The following is a 16,659-nucleotide window of genomic DNA, read 5'->3' as shown; positions in this document are numbered from 1 at the left end:
GGGTGCGAGCGCGGCGGCGGCGGAGAGGGGAAGTGGGTGTGCGCACGCAGGAGGGTGTCCGGGAGCAACTCTACCTGGCTTCCCTCCGCCCGCGCTTCCCCGGCCCCTGCAGCCTCCCCGTACACTCTGGTTTTTGTTTGTTTGTTTGTTTTGTTTTTAAAATTTTAAATAATCTTTCATTTTAGAGTCCGCGTGCGGGGGTGGGGAGCAGGGCGCACGTCTTGCTCCCCACCCCCTCCGCCCCCGCCACCCCTTTCTTCTCTCCCGGCCACGCCGCTGCCTCGGCGCTTGCTGCGGCCACTGGTGAGCTCGCGGCCCCAGCGCCCCCTCCCCTCGGCCCGCCCCTCCCACGGGGGCCGCGTCTGGCGTCTGCGGAGCCCCCCGCCCCGCACCTCCCCCGCCCCGCACTGGCCATTGGCTTGTCCTGGTCTCTTTTTCATGTCCAGCCCCTGATGTGTGTCCATTGGTGTGAGCTTCCCCTTCCCTCCTCCCCTTCTCTCCTGCTCGCCCTGCCCATGTTTTGTGTGTCTCTGTCCATCCAGACTCCTGACGTTCAAGTTCGCAGGGACGTCACGTCCGCACTTGAACTTGCAGCTCAGGGGGGCTTTTGCCATTTTTTTCATCTCTCTCTCTTTCTCTCTCTCTCCCCCTCTATCTCTCCTCTCTCTCTCTCTCTCTCTCTCTTTTTTTTTTTTGCTTAAAAAAAAAAAAAAAGCCATGACGGCTCTCCCACAATTCATCTTCCCTGCGCCATCTTTGTATTATTTCTAATTTATTTTGGATGTCAAAAGGCACTGATGAAGATATTTTCTCTGGAGTCTCCTTCTTTCTAACCCGGCTCTCCCGATGTGAACCGAGCCGTCGTCCGCCCGCCGCCGCCGCCGCCGCCGCCGCCCGCCCCGCAGTCCACCATGTCTCGCCGCAAGCAAGGCAAACCCCAGCACTTAAGCAAACGGGAATTCTCGCGTAAGTAACCCAATAATAGTAATAATAATTATTAATAATCACAAGAGCGCGCAGGACGAGAAGCAAGAGAGAGGGGGAGAGAGGGGTGTGTGCATGCATTAAAATTTTTTTTTCACGAGAAAAAACCTCCGAGCGTCGGGATAAAAGAGATTAAAGGGAGAGGGGGAAAAAAAACCCAATCTCATCCCATCCCGAACCATAGCCGTATGTACACTTTTGGGATAGCACGAACCTTTTAATTTTATTTAATTTTACAACAATTTGACTGCTCCTCTTTCCTGCTTTCCTCTGCTTTATTTCGCTTTTCGAAAAGGAATGCAATGATTTCCCCTCCAGTTTTGCAAAATAATGGACAATGCTGTGGATGCTAACAACTCTCTTGCAAACCTAAGGGAGGGAACCGAAGGGAAAAGGGGGGTTGCTTCCACTCACCGTAGGAAGAGAAACGGGGGGGGTGGGGAGCCCAAGTCTAAAAAAAACAATTCCCAGGGAGAAAAGAGGTGAGACTGGCCCTCGGACATCAGCGCGCTCACGGTCAAGTGTGCACCGGGAGGAAAGTAGTCATCTCCACAATAGTGAGAAAGTGGGATTGTGGGAGGGGGCCCCCGGCGCTCTGGAGTCTCCCGAGTCTGGAGAGGGACCGCGGCGGCAGGGAGAGCTTGGGCAACCGGGAAGGACGGGAGCAGCGGCCGGCGCTGCCGCCTTTTGTTCCGGCCCGAGGTGGGTGTTTGTCCCGCTGCCTTTTGTGCCGGCTCCTCGCGCTTGCCCTCCCGCGCCGCCGCCGCCGCCGCCGCCGCCGCCGCCGAAGGGCAGGGGCAAGGGACGGGGGCGAGCGGGAGAGGGAGGGAGGGCGCTCTGGCCGCTGCCGCCCGGGTTGCCGCTGCCCGCCCCTCCCGGCCGAACCTCAGTGGCGGCGAGAAAACGTGAAAAATAAAATAAAATAAAATAAATAAAATAGGGCAAAATTTCTTGCCCCAAAACAGAAGCCTAACGCTCCGCCGGCCGTTTTCTGCCACGCTCTCCTCTTTGACTCCCCCATCGCCCCCCTCCCAGCAAAAATCTCACAGTCTCTAATAGAGGGGATAAAATACAATTATCTCCTTCACCAAAACCTCTTTAGCTGCAAACTTAGAGCGCCGGCGGCACAGAGAGGGAGCGAGGAACTCCCTCCTCTTACTATTTTTTGGAAGATTTTCAAAAAAAGTGGAAGTGGATTTTGATTGGGAAAAATCTCGTGTCTGAATGTTTACAAGCACCGCGTGTGCGGGAGCCTCCTGCCAACAAACAGACAGAGGACCGAGCGCTGCGCGGCAGCCCGGGAGCGGGCGGCGGCTGCGGCCGGGCCTCGCCGGGGCCTCGCCGGGGCCTCGCCGGGCCTCGCCGCGCCCCCGCCCCGCCCGGGATCGCCCACCCGGCGCCCGCCGCCCGCCCGCTGGCACAGCGGCAGGCCGTGCAGTGACTCAGCGCCAGCCGGGTCGAGGGTCCTCTCTGACCCCCCAGCATAATGCCCAGACCTCCTCCCTGCCAACCCTACTGCGAAATCGGCTGGGGAGAAACTCGGCTTTGCAAAGCATTTTTATTCTGCAGAGCAGCCGTAAAAGCGAGTTCTGTCCGCCCCCTACCCCCGACGCCTCTAGCCCCCAGCTCGGGACGGCGGAGAGGTCACCACGTGCTTTCCCTGCCCCCCTCCCACCGGGACAGGCCACCAGCCCCCAGCTCCTGAGCGCGGCCAAGCCAGGTGGGGGTGGGTGGTAGGTGGTACGGGAGTAATATGTTCGAGTATGCTTTTGGGGAGTGTTCGACCCTGGGACTCCACGCACCCCTCCCTTGAGTTCTTGTCCTCTACCACGGGCCTGTGTCGGTCAGGGGGCCCTTGTGAGTCTATATTGGGGGTGGGGGTGGGTGGGTAAGTGGGTTGCTGTCTCCTGGCTAACAGAATGCGCCTGGAAAGGCAGGCGGTGGGCACTTAGGAAAGTTTGGCTGCAAGGGAAAGAAAGGAATGAGAGGGCCCACCTCCTTCCCCCTCCTCATTCATGACCCTTATTTTAATTTTTGCTGCAATTTTAAAGGACCACCCTATACCCAGTTCTGTATTTTTTAAAGGGGTGTGTGTGTTTGAGGGGGGTGCGCAGAGGGAATTGAATTTTTCACTGGGCCCTGGAACTTGTCACACACTTCGAAAGCTCCCCCGCCCGGGCACGTTGCGGGGCCCTCCCTCTCCCCACCCCCGCGCATCCCTCCCTCGCCGCTCTCCTCCGCCCCCCACTCCCCCGGCCGCGCCGGATGCGGAGCAGACGCGGCGCGCGGCGGTGTGAAGTTACAGCCCGGCCAGGTACCGGCGGGAAGGAAGGGCAGTGTTCGCAGCACTCGGGAAAGCTGGGCCCTTCTTCGGAAGGATGCATTGGGGGCTCCAAGGACGGACTGAGGCGTGCAGTCGGGGCTGCTCTCCCGTCCCCCACCCACCCTGGGCCCATCCGGAGATATTCCAGGCTGGGTGGGTTATCCCCCTCTCGCCGGGTCTCGGCTGGCTTAGCGTTGAGGAACCAGTTTGAAGGGCGTGCGGTGGTCTAATTTTCTGGGTGCGCAGGGGGGAGCGGGAGCCATTCCGGTCTTCAGGACCCCCTTCCCCTCCCCGCCCCCATCCTCCGCTTCTTGGGCTGGCTGAGCCATTCGGTCGCTAGGAGGCAGAACAAGATCAAGAAAGCTCAGCGAACTTGAACCTGTACCAGAGCCTCCCCCACCCCCGCTCTGCATTTCTCGGCCGGGAGGGAAGAGCTTTGCGAGGGTGGGGGTGGGGGAAACGGACGGTTAGGCAGAATTCCCTTTCTCCCCCCTCCCTCCCATCACCCCTTATGTCTTTGTTCTTCATTTTGACTTTAAAAATGCTTCTTGCCAGGGCTGCAGAGAAGCGCGCGGCCGACACCCCCGGGCTCCGGGAGTGGAGCGGGGTGCAGTTTTCGTTCTCTTTCGGGCGGGCATTTTTGGTAGGGAGGAAAGGGGAGTGCGCGCTCTCCGGCTTCGGGGCAAGGCCAAAGGGCGGGATCCTGCAAGTTTGCACTTAGTCTCCAGGTTCACTTCTTCCACCCCCTCACCCCCATGCAAAGCGCGGACCGAGGCGGCCACAGCGGGCTTGCAGGGCTGCTCCGCAGCCCGACCCCCCCCCCCCGGCTCCTCCGCCTCCTGCAGCTCTCGCCTTGAAGCCCGAAATCACAACAATAGTAATAGTTATCATCATAATGATGCGGGCAAGCGGCGTCATTAATAATGAATAACCGCAGCCGCCGCCGCCGCGCTGCGCACACCGGTGCCGGGAATTGCGGGAGAAACGCATTTGCAGAGATCCCTCAAAGTAAAAAGTGTGAGCCTCTGGACACAGAATGAATTTCAGGACCCGCGCTTTTGGTGTGTGCGTTGATACCGAGACCGCACCAGGTTAACCTGCCGAGTTTTCCAAGCCTCACTTCCCAGTTCTCCAACTGGTGGTCCTGGGGAACCGTCGTCACCCCGCGGCCAGGCAGGACCGCCGTGGAGGCAGCAATCGGGTCCCCAGGCTGCCCGCCGCCTCCCGCCCCGGGTTCCCGGCCCCACGGCCCCGCGGCAGCCGCTGCACGTGTTCCCAGCGAGCGCGGCCGGAGCCTGCGGCCAGCACGCTGCTCGCTTTGTGCCTCAGAGTCCCGGCGCCCAACTTCACTTTCCGCACTGCCCACCCCCGCCGGGCCCCCTGCCCCCGGCCTGTCGCCCCTGCCTTCGCTTTTGTTTCTTTGCTTTTTCTCTCAGCATTTCAGCCTCGGTTTGCTTCCTTACCCTGTTAAGACAATCAAAGGGAAGGACTTGGAAAGCAAACTTGAAGGCAGAGCTCTCTTTCCCCCTCCCCCTCCCCCTCCCCAGCAGCCCTCGTTTCGCTAGCTCCTTCCTCCTTCCCTACATTTCTTCTAAGGCCTTTTTTTTTTTTTAAATTTATTCTTTTGCAACTGCAGAGAGAGGAAGGAGATCTCAGTCAGCCGCTGGGGCATTGAGACGTTTCAGCCAGTCTTGCTGTTTGAACGCAGAAGCATTTTATTTTCAATTTCTTTTTCCCCTTGTAGAGAATTTTCGGCTAATTATTATGATTATTTGCCCACTCCTTTCCACTTCAATCCTGGACTCCCCGCTTTGTAGCCAGAGCTTAGGCCGGAGCTTAGAAACGGTGGTTGTGTGGGAGGGAAGGAGGATGGAATTGAATTGAGGGAGGGGGTAAAATGGCTGAGGTTAGGAATGTTTTTAGGGAAAGGGGAATTTGCATTAAAATACAGAGAAATTATCAGAGCCCAGAAAGGAAATGTTGATTGCCACTGAGAAAAGATGTCAATGCAAATCAGTAGACTACAGCAAGAGAATTGTATTTTCATATTTTCTTTGTGCCCCACTTCGTCTGATTTTTAATAATATAGTAGCAATGATAAAACATTTTGGTATTTCTCTGAACATCACTAGCCAAATGTTTAGCAGGGAGCCTGATGTTAACCGTATTTCATACATTAGGATATAATTCTTGTTAATTAGCAATAATTTATGTTAAGAGCATAGAAAATGTTGAGGTTATAGGTTTTATATCTGTACATTTGATCATCTTGTTATTTTCAAGAACTTTGCCTCCTATAAAATTAATTAGGTGAAATGTGGAGGTGTAATCAGCAACCTCTGAATTACCACTTCATTTCCTGGTTTTGATTGTAAATCAGTTCAGTCACTACATTTAGAAGACTTTAACCAAGTCTGTTTTGTACCACATTACCTTTAACTGTTTGATAACTAGGGGAATATCTCCTTTTGCTCCCAAATAATATTTCCATTTTCAGAAATGTGTCAGGGCTTGGGAATAAAAAACAAATCTTAACGGTGGAGTTTAAAAACATGTTTTTATGCAAAGGTTCTATGTACTACTAACTTTAATAAAATGAAGGATTTTTCCTGAGTCTTTCTTCAATCTGTAAACCTCAGAATTTGTAGTTAATGCTGAACAACAACAACAAAAGCCACATTTGTTAATGTGTACTTAAAATTCTTAATTCACATAGGAGGGATCTTGGAGAATGACTTCCTTATTCAGTTCCTCACTTGGTCACAATGAAAGCAAATAGGAGAAAAATGACATAGAAGCACAATGCAAAAGCTTTCTGTTTGTCTCCTTTTATTTGAAAAGTATGCATGTGTATTTATCTTTTGGTCAGTATGTTGGGCAAAGAAATATAAGTGCTTACTTTGCTGTCTTTATTAGTAGGAATATAACCTTCATATTCCTGTGGTGACCTTATGTTAAATTAGGAGGAGTACCAGAGGCTAGAAATTATGACATGTCCTACTTGAGCACAGGTGCAGCTAGGCAGGGCTCTCTCAATATTATTTCACCCAGCACATCTGGGAGTTACTCCAGATCTTCCCCCTCAATATTCAGTCTGGATAGGGTTGAAATAAATTTAACCTGAGTTCACTGGATTTTTGCACTTTATCAAAATCTGTTCCAATATTCTACACTCAAATTAAAATCTATTTTTTGATTCTCTGTGGCTTTAAGTTCATTAAATGTGAAATTGGCAGCTTGCTAAAGAAGGTCAGACTGATTAACTGTTTAAGACTTGTACATTTTCTGCTTCAGTTTTATTAACTGGCAGCATCCTGGATATGTTTCGTATTTTGTAATTTTGTGTGTGTGTGATAGAGTAAGCATAAGGTTTCAGGAGCAGAGACTTACCAACTCTCTTTTCCCCTTTGGAAGTTTAAAAAATGATAGAAGTTGTTCAAATAGATGCTGGAGTATTTTGGTGCACGGTTAAAAAAAAAAAGAAGCAGGAATGAAAGACATATCTACCTTGTTATACCATCCGCTGGTGATTATGTGTGCAGAAATAGTCCCATAATGAAGCGTTCTGGAGCTCATTCAGAAAATTAGACAACTTTGACAACATTAGGCAAAGTATTTCAAGTCTAAAGAAAGGACTTCTCAGCCTTGATCTGAAATGTCGCGTTTGCTTGACCATTCTGATTTTTACGTGATGGGGGCCACCAACTGCAAACATGTTTAGAATATTTTAGACATTCCTTTCTTCAGAATGAAAAAATGACTAATTGGCTTATTTTCTTAAGTACTCGAAAGTATCCCATTTAGCTAATGTGTCTGAGAAGAATTGCCAGTGAATTTGGTATTTCTTTGATTTTGTGGCACTGCTGAGAGTGAGATCAGAAAGGTTTTTGGCAGTGTGAATTATGCTGCGTTATGATTATTATTTAGATCTGTTTCACAGGTGAATGCAGTCTTTTTCTTATTACGGCAGTGTAAATGTGGCACATTTTCTGTGTGATGTAGTAGCTTTCTAATTTATGAAGCCATGTCTCTGTATATTTAGAGTTTATATGTTCACACACAAAGGGTGTGTGTGTGTGTGTGTTTATTCACCTCTCCTTTTATTCTTGGGCACAATAGACAACTTATTCTATATGAAAAAGAAACAAATTTGGTTTCAATCCATGTTTTTACCAGTTTTTTGGGGAGTAGTTATTATTTAAGCTTACTTTATGTTTTTGCATTAACTATTTATTTAACAGTCACATTCTTTCTAAACTTACAGACCAGACACATTTGGGGTGTGTGTGTGTGTGTGTGTGTGTATGTGTGTATGTATGTGTGTTTTCTCTGGAAGTATGCAAGTCAGGCAGTTTTCTTTAAATATATGATGATTAGCCTCATTGATAAATTTGCTTTCTTGTTGACAGTTTCCACATCCGTGTACATTTTAGACACTCACATTTTTCTGGGCATTAAATGGAGGAGGCTAGAAACCCTTTACATAATGTGCTGGGATGGGATGGGGTTGAGAATGTACTTCCCCGTATTCTCTCCTTTCTGGCACTCTAATAATTGTGCTTTTGTTTCTTCAACCACAGCCGAACCTCTTGAAGCCATTCTTACAGATGATGAACCAGACCACGGCCCTTTGGGAGCTCCAGAAGGGGACCATGACCTCCTCACGTGTGGGCAGTGCCAGATGAACTTCCCATTGGGGGACATTCTTATTTTTATCGAGCACAAACGGAAACAATGCAATGGCAGCCTCTGCTTAGAAAAAGCTGTGGATAAGCCACCTTCCCCTTCACCAATCGAGATGAAAAAAGCATCCAATCCCGTGGAGGTTGGCATCCAGGTCACGCCAGAGGATGACGATTGTTTATCAACGTCATCTAGAGGAATTTGCCCCAAACAGGAACACATAGCAGGTAAATGAGAAGCAAGGAGAAAAGCTGTTTGCATGTTTTCTTTTCATTTTCGGAGGCGCTGTAGCCAAGCACTAAGGAGTGGTGAAGTGCTTTCTGTATTTCTCCATGTGACTGTCCATGACAGCCCTGTAATGTTATAATAATCATTCCTATTGCTTATGTCCAGAACACACAAAAATAAATATTTTCCACTTCACCGAGTCAGATGTAGGCAGAATAGGTTACACACACCTGATACCCTCTCTCTGGATCTGCTGATTCTGAATTTCTTTCCTTTTCTCTCCCCTTCTCATTTTTAAGTGTTGAACCTTACTACACCTAGCCCAGTTTCCAAGGTCCATTTCCAGCCTTGGTGACAAGTCAGAGGCAAAGTGGCGTATAGGCATTTGTAGTTTGGCCAGTGACCTGTTTGAGTCAGAATACCTGATCAGACCTCACTAGGGGTGCCGTTTGTTCTCGATGCTTCCATGAAGTTGGGTGGGCTGGAAGGGCATTTTGGAGGGGCTGGAAAGAGTTAACTGAGTTTCAGGGCTAGCCTTGGATCCATATTGGCTGTCAGCCCGTATGGGGCTGTAATTAAACACAGCCCCGTGGTGGGATGACACCGTGACCTTGACTTTAAGATGCCATTTTCGACTGGCCAGGCCAGAGTAGAGAGGGCAGTTGCTGAAGCGCACAGACATGCTTACTCGAAAAGTTTAAGGGCATGTTGGAAATTTCAAAAGGTTGGTTTGACAGGAACGGCTGCTCCCTGCAGCCTGCCTCCTCAGCTAAATGATAAATGCTTCTCTGTGCTCTCTCTCGTCTCTGATGTGGTTTTGACAGATGTATCTTGATTTTGTTTGTGGTTTACACAACCACATGTCACCCTTACAAATGTCCAGTCCAGACTTCCACTGTTTCTGCTATAACGTAATGTAAAAATTCTCTTGGAAAAATATATACACACATTGAACAGCTCTGCTTCCTTTGGTTAATTTTAGCAGAAAGGTAGCTAGGGGTGTGGGTTTCTCAACAGCTCAAGGGAAAAGGAATTAATGGCTAACAGAGGGACTTAAATCCCTTCTCTAAGTGATAAACAACAACACTGTACAGCGACCCTTAAAACATTTTTAAAAATGAAACAACGGTGATTTAATGTACAAGATGAAGTGAATGCAGATTCTGTGGTAACAAAACCGGCATGCCTGTCGGTTGGTCGCTCCCCTCTATTTCCCCTGCTGCTGCCCCCAAAAGGCAGACGGTTTGTTCAGTTTTAGGAAGGGTAGTGCATAGAATCAATTGATTCATTGGAACTTGTCCCTTCAACCTAGTTTGACCAAAGAGCTGAACTGTAGTGGGTCAGTAGTCCAGAGGGGATTAAATGTCATAGTATTTCTCCTCCCCCACTCTGGAATTTGATCATTAAAATCAAACATGGCATTTTTTCTTTTTTCTTTTTTCTTTTTACTGCTGTCTGCAACAATACTCATACTTTTCCTTTAGTGAAATGAGAAATCTGCTGCCAGGGAAGGTGCATTCACAAAATATTTTTCTCGAATCTACCACATGTAGCTTATATGACATGCAGGTTAAGATTTTATCCACCCCTCCCTGCCCCCCAGCAGGATATGGCAATGACCATTTCCATGTGCTGTCTTGTGACTAGAAGGAAAATGAACAGAAGTGTAAGGCATGATTAATGAAGCAAGAGCAAGCGGAAGGGGATTTGTCGTCTTAGGAGATCCAAAGCCTTTCTAAATCTCCAAATATGGAGTAACACTTGCGTGATGTAACATCGTATTTACATATCGAGCTGCTCGTTTAAAAGACAAAACACAGTGTCTGTCAAGCAAGAATTAAAACCACACTTCTTACTGAGGTCCCAAATAGGTTATTCAGTCTCAGATTAACCAGCTTGAAAATTCTGTGCCTCTGTACTTAGAGGAGGAATCTAAAAGCTGGGGGGAAGGCTCTATAGTGAAGGCTTTTTGCTGTCACAGTTGTAAATCTACGTAGGGAAGAAGAGATATTTTCCTTAACTCTCTGGTTGTCATAAAGGTTCTTTTTTTTTTAAGGACTAGTGCAGTAAGAGAGCTCAAAGAAACCCCCCAAAAAGCACATTTAAAATATATTTTATAGGGCTAATGCTAAGTAATTACACTGAGATGAAGAGCTACCTAAGCTATCTAAGATATTCAATGGGTGCACCAGTGCTGCGACCCAGGTGAGGTAAACCTTTCACTCACGAATAATTACAAAGTCTTGATTCCTTTCATTGTGTTTAATCACCTGTTCCCACCCTGGAATTGGCTGAACATAAATAGCGTGGTCACATCGCAAAGCGAGATGTCAGTAACTAGAGTCACGACTTTTCATAATTCACGGTAATGAATTAAGGAGTTTCCTATGGTGAAATTAACATTCTGCCATCGCACATAAATTAAGATGCCCTGGCCCTTAGGTGCCTCTGAAGCAAAGTTCTGGAAGACGGCTGTGTATTCCCAGCCCATTTCCCTAGAGCACGTCTTCACAACTCCAAGTCTGCTTTTCTTTTTACAGTGAGGAAGGAAACAATAAGAGTAATCATTCAGTAGATATTTTAATTGTGTCACAAAAAGAAAGGAGAAGCAATGCTTTGTATTAGGAAAGAGATACATTGATGAATCTCTAGAAGAATATGCTTGGCAACCATATAAAAGGTAGTTATTTAAATGCGCTGTGTAGGAAAGGCCTTATTAAAGTGATGTAAGTTGGATGTGAGCTTACTGTGTGCTCTATGCTGTTTTATAGGCAGGAAGCTGGAATCAAACAGTGACAGATCTTCTTCCTGAGATAAATAAAGCTTAGAATTTGGGGCTTTCACATAGGAGATTGAGTGTTCTTTAAAACTTCAGTAAGATGGTGTGGGTTTTGGCTGTACATAGGCCTCTCAAAGCCGAGTATTTTTTAGAAAGGATGATTTTTACCTGGTTGAATACACACGTATATGTTGATCCGTTTTTTTTTCATTTTATTCAAAATATTGTGTGATTGTGATCCACTGAGACCACTGAAGTAGTACTAATTTAACTGGAAATGGGCAGGTTATATTGTGCAGGGCCCAGTTCATCAATGTTATGTGTCAGATATCTACCATCAGATATCAGCAGCCTTTGACTGGCAGTCAGGGCTTTTAATTAGGGTTTTGTTTTGTTTTCTAGACTCATATTTTATGAGGGGGAAATACTCATTGAAGATTAGTGACTGTGGAGCTGCTGTTCACTTATAGAAAAGGCCAAAAAATATTATCCCACAGTGTCAGCTTTGAGGTTTTGGCTGTTGCACATAGAAATCTTTAAATTAGGGTTGGGCTGTCATAAAGTTAGCTTTTTGAGAGAATGGGAGAAAATATGATTAGTCCTGTAAAGTGTAGTGAAGTCTCTTGCTATTGATATATAACATTTTTTCTCTTTAAAATCATGAACATAGACATTGATATCAGGGCATTGAAAAATTATTTGCCTAGACAATACACCTCATACCCAGATAATAATATGTAAGACAGAAGCTCTGTGAGAGGAGAAATACTAATTCAATCCAGAAATATATAAGCATGTTACTTAAAGGTAAATCAAGTATAACATACTCATGCTTTTTAGAATTTAGAAACTCAACTTTCCTTTTCTTTTTGTACCCATTTGAATTCTTTCTTATCTCAGACTGAACTGGAAGATGTACTTTATGGTATAATTGTAAATGAGACTATAAATTATAGTATCCTATTATAACCTCTTATTTTTCATTTCTCTTTATTTGTGTGATTCTGAATAAAAACCACTGACTTCTGAAGTGAATTTTTAGCATGGCAGCTAAAACAAACAAACAAACAAAACCCCAGTTTACTGGTGAACAATTTATTTAACCTTCACATCCAGAGACTAAAGAATATTGTTTCCTAATAAATACCTAGGATTTTCACTGGGAGCCTGTGTTTGTGGGACCATTACCCAAAGGCTCATGTTCATGAGACTGGGAGTCCTATATACAAGATGTATTTGTAAATAAGACAGAGAAAGGTTGTGAACTGGCAGCTTGGATGTTTTGTCAAAGTACAATGTGAGAGAAACTCTTTCTAAGACAAATTGTAAATAGAACTGTCACAGCGATTGCATGATTGAGCCGCAGAAGTGTCTTACAATTGTTGGCATTGTCAGAGGACTTTTGAAAGCTTAATTAAACACAGTGGCCCCCATGGCTGCTAAATTTACTTCGGCAAGCCAAAAAGAAAAAAAAATCTACAATGTGGAAGATCCCAAAGATCCCAAAGTTCTTCCGATGTTACCCTTTCCGTGACACAGAAAAGATGCATTGTGCATTTTCCTAGTTGTCTTTTATAAATAGTTTTGAGAATAGGGCCATGTGATATGAAGATCATCCTGTGTGTGATGTGGAGATTGTGTTAGTTTTTCTGTCTCCTGCTGTTACAGACAGTTAATGTAAAAATGGCCTTCTATTGGAAACACAAATATGTATTCACTTCAAGAACAGGAGGAGAGGGGGAAAGTTTCCCTCCCATTCTCTGTGTTTATTCTATGAAAGCTTAAAAAACAGTGCTGTAATTTCTCAAATCACCCAATTCCTCGTTGTATTGCAAGTTGTGTCTTTTACTTTTAAAGGACCTGAAATCTGTTTTGCACACCTTTCTCCTGGTGAATGTGGCATTTAATTGTGGAGCTGCCCATGGGCTGGAAAATGCAAGTGAGTATAGACACGTGCAGGCAGCGTCAGGACAGCAAACTTTAAGCTCAGGGAAGAGGTGAATTGGATGCATATTAATGGCACATTTTAGAATCCTGGAAAATCATTATTGTCACACTGCAGCCTTAGTGCAGTTTGGCTAATGTGGGGGGGGGTACTAAATTGAAGTATATAACAAACGTGCAAATCCTAGGGAAGCATTTTTCAGAATTTTGTGATTTCTTAGTGAAAGTATTTCAAAAAGGAGAATAGGTGAATGGTGGCCTTGTACACTAGTCAGTGAAAAAAAGAAGAAAGTTCGGCTTTCGTTTGGGGGGAAAATATGAAATTTAACTGAAGTAGCACAGCTAGGGAGATGCACCGAGATTGCGTCACTTGATGTTAATTTAATCTACTCTGGTTGCTCTGTTCACACCCTTATTGCACAAAGAAATCATTTGACAAAATTTACCCGAAGCCCAAGTCTGTTTTTACATACAGTAGTACCAGCTTTGTGCAATAAAAGTCACTTAGCATCAAACTGGACCCAGCCTGGCACCTTGCCACTTTTTTAGCAAGAGATTTAATCACCAAGGATCTTTAGTACCTTTCTGCTTGTTCAGATTTCATTTGGGTCATGGTTATGTCAGCAGTGTTGTTATTACAAGGATTAAAAAAAAAGATTTAAACTTAGGGCCCATTTTTAACACTATCTCAAATCGAACAGGTTTTAATTTTATGTGTCAATTTGGAGGATATTAATAAAGTTCATAAAATATATTCAGACTATATAATTTAATGGATAATGACTAGTATTTTTATTTGTAATACCAATAGAAAATTGGCATCGTATCCCTCCCTCCTCTGTTCTGTCCTCCTACCCAGGTAAATAAGCATCCTTAAACTGCTTCTCCCCTTTACTCCCAGGGGTTAGAGCTCTGGCCAATATCAGTAAATTTACCTTTGTAATTTGCCATGTAGTTTTTACAACAATGACCTAATTAATTTGAGCACGGACCATATTATTGCTAGTAGAGTCATTTTCTGTCACAAACTTAATTTCTAGGAAATGTAACCTGACGAATAAGAATGCTTGAGCTCTCCACATGTGCTCCTAAAGACCAAAGGCAGATTTAAAATAATAATAAAAAAATGCCAGCATTATTAAAGCTAGTATGCTTGATGCCAAACTCAATTTGAAGCCAGTAAACATCAGACTGTATTTCTAATCAGTTTTAGAATGTAACGTATTCCATATTGGGTTCACTGGAATTTGTCTCTCTGCTTTTTACTGGCCAGCTGCACTCCCTATGCATTTTTAAAACATTTCAGCAAAGGCTTTTGCTGTTCTTAGCAGGGTTAGTAACTTAGGGTCTATTTCTGAGCTCATTCGTCATTCTGCGATGGCATTGAGTTAGGTTGGCAAGGGAAGGATTTGAGGCACGGGGGGTGGTGAGGTCACTTCTGACCCCAGCAGGGAATAGGTGAGCTTCATTTGCCTTTACAATAGGCGCACAGCTACTGCACCTTGGAAGATCTCTCAGGTGCCGCTCAGATGGGCGCATGTAAATGCCCTGTCAGATGCGGAGCTGGAATATTAATGCTTCTTCCACCAGCGCACCATAATAAAGCTGTACACAGCCAGCTTAGTATGCAGCTAGTCTGGGGAATTGTGTAAACTTAGATAGCCCAGTGTGAAAGACAGCGATGTAAAAATGCTGGATATGCCACAGTTTCCATTCTTGTTCTCCTTTGATCTATAGCAAAATGAAAACATCATCCTTTCCTCCTCTTGGAGTTGTCTCCCCGACTCTGCCACCTCCCAATCCCCCACCCGAATTTTTTTGCATGTTCTGGTATGGAGAAATGCGACATAATTTGTTTCATATGGTTAATTACAGGCATTTGAATATTTAAAATTTTAAATAGCCACAGTTCCAGGTTTTCCTGTTAAAAGTATGTGATTTGAACAAAGGGAGTACAGTGTAAATATTTGTGGTGATTTGCAACACCCCTCTTTCCCCATTAAACACACACACGCACACGCGCACACACAGACATTCAGTTTAAATCTAGCGCTAACTTAAAGGACTTCTGTATGTTCATTTGTACTTTTTTTTTTTTAACCAACTCTCAACTGGAACTCCATTAAAATATTTTACCATTATTTTTGAGTCCACTGTTGCTTGAGGTTTTAAAGAGGATTTTTATAATGTGTTCATTTAAGAGTATCAACAGCTGTCAGAACCAGTTGTGGTAAATCCACAAAACATACAAAGAAAAATACACACGTTTCCTGAAACAAAACACTCGGAAAAATAAGCTGCCAAGAACTGGCGAATGAGAAGTTTGCAGACAGGGCACCGGAGCGTTTCACCTCTCGGTTCACCCTGGAGACTGATGTGATCGGATCTGATGCAATGCCGCTGGAAGTCTTACCTGCACAGGTTGCTGCTCTGAGCTAGCACCCTGCACAGGGGCTAGGCCAGGCCACAGCTTGCTCCCACTCTGCCCTCCTTTTTTCTTTTTGATCTCTTTAGATAGATAAAATACCAAGTTCTTGGTGTGCTAAACAGCAAATTATACCCACTGAAGGTGAGATGAGTAGGTTTAAACTTCCTCTAAAAGAGGCGAGAAGACTCCGTGCACACCCTTTTCCAGATAGGGTTCTCAGCCTGTTATTCAGAATTTAATCGGCACCGCCAGGGAATTCCCAGTGGGGACCTGGAGCAGGCATGTTGGTGAAGGGGATACCTGGGGACCTGTGGTCACTCACAATGAGTTTCTGTTTGTATCTTTGCTGTTGTTAGCATTGGCAATGAACAATTACACCTACAATTTGATTTTAGTTTTTGATAGAGGTGAGTCCACTGATTAAAAACTACCATTAAAATGAAGAATGGAATTATTGTGAAACCTGCAAAGGTGCTTTCAAAAAGAACACAGGTGCTGTGGTGTCCCCCCTTTCTCCACTTTCTATTTTATTTTGGAACTTTCTAAAAAACACAGGGAAGCCTTTTGCTAAGCATCGGGGCATTTACATTTATATTCATCAGTTCATCTTCTTGATATGTAATGATGCATAAAAAGCTGCAGAAAAAAAATCACATCTGTCAATTTTTAGGGAAATAAGGTGTAGCTTGGATTCTTACCTTAGGTGGAGCACAGGGTACTACATGCCACGTCTGCGTTTTAGGTTTTAAATATGGAGTTTCTCTTTGGGTCAAAAAAAAAAAAAAATCTGAAGCATTTCCTTTTACCGACTCAGGGGATACCATGATTTTGTGATTTATTTACGTTTCGGGGCAGCTTACAATGAGCCATTTACTGCTTATTTTAGCCCCCTCTCCCAAGTCTTTGAGTTCATAGTTAAAACAATGTATTAACCAATGTTAAATTTTAAATTTCATGAGTTTCTCTCTCCTACTCCATCTCATTCTAAGATTAAAAAAAATTATTCTTTTACATTTAAAAGTGAACACTAGCTACTGAAGAACGATTTAAAGACTGAGAAAAATTTTAATAATAAATTGTAACCTTCTCACGTTATGTTTTTGTTATGTTAAGGGGAAAAATCAATAAGGAAAAATTTAATTCTGATAAAGATACTCTTGGATCTTTGAAAACAACTGCTGTCCTTTTAACTAAAACATTTGAGCAGCTTCAAAGACTATGTATTTCTTCTGATCTTAGAGCTGTGTGACTGGTAGCAAGAAAGAAAAAAAAATCTTATTCTACATACAA

At 44.8% G+C, this 16,659-nt stretch overlaps 1 protein-coding gene across 10 annotated transcripts in view; it reads left to right on the top strand.

Moving 5' to 3' along the window:
• Window positions 1-911: 911 nt before the first annotated feature.
• The window catches only part of BCL11A (BCL11 transcription factor A), a gene marked incomplete at both ends in the record, with an annotated part of 96,737 nt that continues 80,989 nt past the window's right edge, over window positions 912-16,659 (top strand). For 9 of the 10 annotated variants that reach the window (XM_082642539.1, XM_082642542.1, XM_082642547.1 and 6 more), the window contains 2 exons: window positions 912-966; window positions 7,888-8,217. In XM_082642539.1, coding sequence (XP_082498665.1) covers window positions 912-966; window positions 7,888-8,217 — 385 coding nt within the window. Of the gene's footprint in view, window positions 967-7,887; window positions 8,218-16,659 lie in introns of those variants that run through there. The other variant, XM_082642545.1, reaches the window with a different exon arrangement.

Source organism: Mesoplodon mirus (genome assembly GCF_964341445.2).
Source record: "Mesoplodon mirus genome assembly, chromosome: 14".
Taxonomy (NCBI): Eukaryota; Metazoa; Chordata; class Mammalia; order Artiodactyla; family Ziphiidae; genus Mesoplodon; species Mesoplodon mirus.
The sequence above is the reverse complement of the archived record's forward strand: the minus strand, read 5'-3'. Positions and strand labels throughout refer to the sequence as shown.